A 7,462-nucleotide genomic window follows, 5' to 3' on the forward strand; every position below is an offset into this window, starting at 1 on the left:
CATAAATTGGAAACAGATATTCTCAAGGAAATGTGGCAAATGTTCAGAGGATATTTGTAAGGGATTCTGCATAGGAACGTTCCAATGAGGCATGGAAAGGATGGTAGAGTACAGGAACCATATCCATATACACTACATCCACGGCTCTACCTTCATCAATGTGTTTATTCACCTCCTCAAAAAATTCAATCAGGCTTGTAAGGCACGACCTGCCTTTGACGAAGCCATGCTGACCAGGGTCCTGTATAGCTGCAACATTACCTCTCAGCTAATAAACTCAATCCCACGATTGGTGAAGGCCAATGCTATGGATGCCTTCTTAACCACAGAGTCTACATGCCTTGCAACTTTGAGTGTCCTATGGACTCAGACCCCAAGGTCCTTCTGATCCTCCACACTGCCAAGAGTCTTACCATTAATACTATATTCTGCCATCATATTTGACCTATCAAAATGAACCACCTCACACTTATCTGGGTTGAACTCCATCTGCCACTTCTCAGCCCAGTTTTGCATTCTATCATTGTCCCACTGTAACCTCTGACAGCCCTCCACACTATCCACAACACCTCCAACCTTTGTGCCATCAGCAAATTTACTAACCCATCCCTCCACTTCCTCATCCAAGTCATTTTTAAAAATCACAAAGAGTACAGAAAAACAGATGCCTGAGACACACCACTGATTCACCAACCTCCATGCAGAATATGACCTGTCTACAACCACACTTTGCCTTCTGTGGGCAGGCCATTTCTGGATCCACAAAGCAGTGTCCCCTTGGATTTCATGCCTTCTTTCTTTCTCGTTAAGCTTTGCATGGGGTACCTTATCAAGTGCCTTGCTGGAATCCATATTCACTACATCTATGGCTCTACCCTTATCAATGTGTTTAGTCACATCCTCAAAAAATTAAATCAGGCTCATAAGGCATGGCCTGCTTTTGACAAAGCCATGCCGACTATTCCTAATCATCTTATGCCTCTCCAAAGGTTCATAAATCCTGCCTCTCTGGATCTTCTCCATCAACTTACCAACCACTGAAGTGAGACTCACTAGTCTATAATTTCCTGGGCTATCTCTACTCCCTTTCATGAATAAGGGAACAACATTCGCAACCCTCCAATCCTCTGGAACCTCTCCTATCCTCATAGATGAGACAAAGATCATTGCCAGAGGCTCAGCAATATCCTCCCTCGCTTCCCACAGTAGCCTGGGGTACATTCCGTTTGGTCCCAGTGACTTACCCGACTTGATGCTTTCCAAAAGCTCCAGCACATCCTCACCCTTAAATTCTACATGCTGAAGCTTTTCAGTCTGCTACTAGTCATTCCTACAATTGCCAAGATCCTTTTCTGTAGTGAATACTGAAGCAAAGTATTCATTAGGTACCTCTGCCATCTCCTCCGGTGCCATACATATTTTTCCACTGTCACACTTGATTGGTCCTATTCTCTCATAGTCTTATCCGCTTGATCCGCACATACTTGTAGAATGCTTTGGGGTTTTCCTTAATCCTGTCTGCCAAAGCCTTCTCATGGCCCCTTCTGGCTCTCCTAATTTCATTTTGAAGCTCCTTCCTGCTAGCCTTATAATCATCTAGACCTCTATGCTTACCTCATTTTTTGAACCTTTCATAAGCTCTTCATTTCTTCTTGACTAGATTTACAATGGCCTTTGTACACTACGGTTCCTGTACCCGACCATCCTTTCCCTGTCTAATTGAAACATATCTAAGCAGAACCCCACGCAAATATCCCCTAAACATTTGCCACATTTCTTCTGTACGTTTCCCTAAGTACATCTGTTTCCAATTTATGCTTCTAAATTCCTGCCAGATAGCCTCATATTTCCCCTTACTCCAATTAAAAGTTTCCCTAACTTGTCTGTTCCTATCCCTTTTCAATGCTATGGTAAAGCAAATAGAACTGTGATTACTATCTCCAAAATGCTCTCCCACTGAGAGACCTGACACCTGACCAGGTTCATTTCCCAATACCAGATCAGATACAGCCTCTCCTCTTGTAGGCTATCTACATACTGTGTCAAGAAACCTTCCTGAACACACCGAACAAACTCCATCCCATCTAAGTCCCTCACTCTAGGGAGATGCCAATCACTATTTGAGAAATTAAAATCTCCCACTACAACAACCCTGTTATTATTATTCCTTTCCAGAATCTTGTCTCCCTATCTGCTCCTCGATGTCCCTGTTACTATTGGGTGGTCTAAAAAACACCTAGTAGAGTTTTGACCCCTTCCTATTCCTAACTTCCAACCACAGAGACTCAGTAGACAACCCCTCCATGACTTCCTCCTTTTCTGCAGCCGTGACACTATCTCTTCTCAACATCCTTACTAACTCCCTGCAGCCTGTTTTCAGGAAATCCTCCCTTTGGTACCACGACCTCTGGCTGTTCTCCTTCCCACTTCAAGTTATCGTGGACGTGATCAGAATATAGTACTAATGGTAAGACTCTTGGCAGTGTGGAGGATCAGAGGGATCTTGGGGTCCGAGTCCATAGGACACTCAAAGCTGCTGTGCAGGTTGACTCTGTGGGTAAGAAGGCATACAGTGTATTGGCCTTCATTAATCGTGGAATTGAATTTAGGAGCTGAGAGGTAATGTTGCAGCTATATAGGACCCTGGTCAGACCACACTTGGAGTACTGTGCAAAGAGTATTGTGGGGAAGGCTGACGAGCTGAGGGCCTGGATTGACACATGGAATTACAACATTATAGCCATTAGTGAAACTTGGCTGCAGGAGGGGCAGGACTGGCAACTTAATGTTCCAGGGTTCCGATGTTTCAGACGTGATGGAGGTAGAGGAATGAAGGGTGGCAGGGGTGGGGGGGGGGGCGGTGGCATTGCTAGTCAGGGAAAATGTTACAGCAGTGCTCAGGCAGGACAGATTAGAGGGCTTGTCTACCGAGGCCATATGGGTGGAGCTGAGAAACAGGAAAGGTATGACCACACTAATGGGGTTGTATTATAGACCACCCATAGTCAGTGACTCCCACTGAGTCAGTGAGAATTGGAGAGCAAATCTGCAGAGAGATAGCAGACAACTGCAGGAAACATAAAGTTGTGATAGTTGGGGATTTTAATTTTCCACATATTGATTGGGATTCCCATACTGTTAAAGGTCTAGACGAGTTAGCGTTTGTAAAATATGTTCGGGAAAGTTTTCTAAATCAATATATAGAGGAACCAAATAGAGAGGATGCAATATTAGATCTCCTATTAGGAAATGAGTTAGGACAGGTGACGGAAGTGTGTGTAGGAGAACGCTTCGGTTCCAGTGATCATAACACCATTAGTTTCAACTTGATCATGGATAAAGATAGATCTGGTCCTCGGGTTGAGGTTCTAAACTGGAAAAAGGCCAAATTGGAAGAAATGAGAAAGGATCTAAAAAACATGGATTGGGACAGGTTGTTCTCTGGCAAGTATGTGATTGGTAAGTGGGAGGCCTTCAAAGGGGAAATTTTGAGAATGCAGAGTTTGTATGTTCCTGTCAGGATTAAAGGGAAAGTGAATAAGAATAAGGAACCTTGGTTCTCAAAGGATATTGGAACTCCGATAAAGAAGAAGAGAGAGATGTATGACATGTATAGGAAGCAGGGAGCAAATAAGGTGCTTGAGGAGTATAAAAAGTGCAAAAAATACTTAAGAAAGAAATCAGGAGGGCTAAAAGAAGACATGAGGTTGCTTTGGCAGTCAAGGTGAAGGATAATCCATAGAGCTTCTACAGGTATATTAAGAGCAAAAGGATAGTAAGGGATAAAATTGGTCCTCTTGAAGATCAGAGTGATCGGCTATGTATGGAACCAAAAGAAATGGGGGAGATCTTAAATGGGTTTTTTGCATCTGTATTTACTAAGGAAACTGGCATGGAGTCAATGGAAATAAGGCAAACAAGTAGTGAGGTCATGGAACCTATACAGATTGAAGAGGAGAAGGTGCTTGCTATCTAGAGGCAAATCAGAGTAGATAAATCTGCAGGATCTGACAGGGTATTCCCTCGGACCTTGAAGGAGACTAGTGTCGAAATTGCAGGGGCCCTGGCAGATATATTTAAAATGTTGGTATCTACGGGTGAGATGCTGGAGGATTGGAGGATAGCTCATGTTGTTCCATTGTCTAAAAAAGGCTCTAAAAGTAATCCGGGAAATTATAGGCCGGTAAGTTTGACGTTGGTAGTAGGTAAATATTGGAAGGAGTGCTGAGAGATAGGACCTACAAGTATTTGGATAGATGGGGACTTATTAGGGAGAGTCAACATGGCTTTGTGCGTGATACGTCATGTTTAACCAATCTATTAGAGTTTTTGAGGAGGTTACCAGGAAAGTGGATGAAGGAAAGGCAGTGGATCTTGTCTACATGGACTTCAGTAAGGCCTTTGACAAGGTCCCACATGGGAGGTTAGTTAGGAAGATTCATGGAGAGGTAGTAAATTGGATTAGACATTGGCTCAATGGAAGAATCCAGAGAGTGGTAGTGGAGGATTGCTTCTCTGAATGGAGGCTGTGACTAGTGGTGTGCAACATCGCTGTGTCCATTGTTATTTGTCATCTATATCAATGATCTGGATGATAATGTGGTAAATTGGATCAGCAAATTTGCTGATGATACAAAGATTGGAGGTGTAGTGGACAGTGAGGAAGGTTTACAAAGCTTGCAGGGGGATTTGGACCAGCTGGAAAAGTGGCCTGAAAAATGGCAGATGGAGATTAATACAGTCAAATGTGAGGTATTGCACTTTGGAAGGACAAATCAAGGTAGAACATACAAGGTAAATTGTGGGGCACTGAGGAGTGCAGTAGAACAGAGGGATCTGGGAATACAGATACAAAATTTCCTAAAAGTGGCGTCACAGGTAGATAGGGTCATAACCAGAGCTTTTTGTACATTGGCCTTTATAAGTCGAAATATTGATTATAAGAGTTGGAATATTATGGTGAGGTTGTATAAGACACTGGTGAGGCTGAATTTGGAATACTGTATTGTGCACAGTTTTGATCACCAAATTACAGGAAGGATATAAATAAAGTTGAAAGAGTGCAGAGAATGTTTACAAGGATGTTGCCGGGACTTGAGAAACTCAGTTACAGAGAACGATTGAATAGGTTAGGACTTTATTCCCTGGAGCGTAGAAGAATGAGGGGAGATTTGATAGAGGTATATAAAATTATGATGGGTATAGATAGAGTGAATGCAAGCAGGCTTTTTCCACTGAGGCTAGGGGAGAAAAAACCAGAGGACATGGGTTAAGGGTGAAGGGGGAAAAGTTTAAAAGGAACATTAGGGGGGGGCTTCTTCACACAGAGAGTGGTGGGAGTGTGGAATGAGCTGCCAGATGAAGTGGTAAATGCGGGCTCACTTAACATTTAAGAAAAATTTGGACAGGTACATGGATGAGAGCTGTATGGAGAGATATGGTCCAGGTGCAGGTCAGTGGGACTAGGCAGGAAAGTGGTTCGGCACAGCCAAGAAGGGCCAAAAGGCCTGTTTCGGTGCTGTAATGTTCTATGGTTCTATGGTTCCTGGTCACTTCACTACAGGAAGGATGTGGAAGCCATAGAAAGGGTGCAGAGGAGACTTACAAGGATGTTGCCTGGATTGGGGAGCATGCCTTATGAAAACAGGTTGAGTGAACTCAGCTTTATCTCCTTGGAGCGACAGAGGATGAGAGGTGACCTGATAGAGGTGTATAGGATGATGATAGAGGCATTGATCGTGTGGATAGTCAGAGGCTTTTTCCCAGGGCTGAAATGGTTGCCACAAGAGGAAACAGGCTGGGGAGTAGGTACAGAGGAGATATCAGGGGTAAGTTTTTTACAGAGAGTGTGGTGAGTGCTTGGAATGGGCTGCCGGCAACAGTGGTGTAGGCAGATACAATAGGGTCTTTTAAGAGACTTTTGGATAGGTACATGGAGCTTAGAAAAATAGAGGGCTATGGGTAAGCCTAGTAATTTCTAAGGTATGGACAGGTTCGGTACAACTTTGTGGGCCGAAGGGCCTGTATTGTGCTGTAGGTTTTCTATGTTTCTATATGATCAGAAACATCCCGACCCTGGCACCTGGGAGGCAAACTACCATCCGCATTTCTTTCCTGCGTCCAAGAAAAGAGTGTACAAGAAATGTGGGAGTATGTTAAATTGAAATTATGGGTTGGAAGGAAACTTGAAATACTTTTAGCCATACAATAGGACTAGGTGATGGGATACTATAGAATGTTGGTTATGTGGAGTTGTGTGGTTAAACTGAATGGGAAATTGAAATGCATCAGGACTAATGAGAATTGTAATATAAGGCCGGGTGGGATAGTAGAGGATCCTTGGAGTGAATAGGATTGTATGATTAGGCTGAGTAATATATTAGATATATCAGGAGTGAATAGAAATGTAGGATTAGGGTGGATGTGATATTAATCTGTGCTTAGTTATATAAAGTTGTAGAATTAGGCTGGATGAATATTAACTTTTCCTGAATGGGTAGAGGTGACAATAATTAACTATTTCACATTTTAGGGGATCCTTGGATTCGAATCCACTTTGAAGAGCCATCCCTCAGTGAAAGCCAGAAGGTTCTTCTCCAGCACTCACTGGTTATTGGGGAAAAGGTGGAAATTGCTCCCTTAGTTATGGAAATAATTCAGGTCCATTCATAGGGAGAAAAAAAGCACAAATGCCCAGTTTAGTGGGACATTCATCGGTAAGATGCACATCAGGGAAGCATCATGAGACTGGAGAAATTTGCCCTGTGTTCTGATACAACAAGGCAACATTGGAATGGTTGCAACTCGTATGCAGAGGCTGGAATTGAGTATTATGCACTTTTATAGTGGGCAATTAGCCTAATGCCACAGAGTTTAATTTCTACTGCCCTGTCTTTCTGAATCTTATTAAATTCTAGCAGTGATGATGTTTAAAAACAGAGTGCTGGTGTGTTTAAAATAATTGCTCATCAATTCTGCACACAAACTGTCTTAAGTTACTCACATGTTGCAGAGGTGCCAAAGGGACTCTGCTGTGGATAAATAAGTCAGAAAATTGAATGATACAGTTTAAGATGATCAAAAAGCAAATCAACAATTCAATCCATTTGAAATGAAATATCTCTATTCACAAACACAAAATAATCTGCAGATGCTGGGGTCAGAGCAACACTCACAACACGCTGGAGGAACTCAACAGGTCGGGCAGCATCCGTGGAAACGATGAGTCAACGTTATAAAATACCTTTATTGTCATTGCATAGTACAATTTGTCATGCACCATTTGAGCAAAAAAGTTTGCAACTCTTATACTCAATGCTATAAAACAACAAATAAAATAAATACACAATAAATAAAATCAAGTAACCAGCCAGTACAAACAATGTCCAGTGGTACAAAAGCACAACTCAGATGCATGACAGCCATAAAACTAGTATTAAAGTAGCAATATAACAAATTTATG

General features: G+C 42.5%; 1 protein-coding gene across 5 annotated transcripts in view; it reads left to right on the top strand.

The window, feature by feature from the left end:
• Positions 1 to 6,923, top strand: part of tymp (thymidine phosphorylase) — a 49,591-nt gene extending 42,668 nt beyond the window's left edge. For all 5 annotated transcript variants that reach the window (XM_072241461.1, XM_072241460.1, XM_072241458.1 and 2 more), the window contains one exon: positions 6,533 to 6,923. In XM_072241461.1, coding sequence (XP_072097562.1) covers positions 6,533 to 6,672 — 140 coding nt within the window. In that variant the 3' untranslated portion in view covers positions 6,673 to 6,923. The remainder of the gene's footprint in view (positions 1 to 6,532) is intronic.
• Positions 6,924 to 7,462: the final 539 nt, after the last annotated feature.

This window comes from Mobula birostris, chromosome 23, assembly GCF_030028105.1.
Source record: "Mobula birostris isolate sMobBir1 chromosome 23, sMobBir1.hap1, whole genome shotgun sequence".
In the NCBI taxonomy this organism is placed as follows: domain Eukaryota; kingdom Metazoa; phylum Chordata; class Chondrichthyes; order Myliobatiformes; family Myliobatidae; genus Mobula; species Mobula birostris.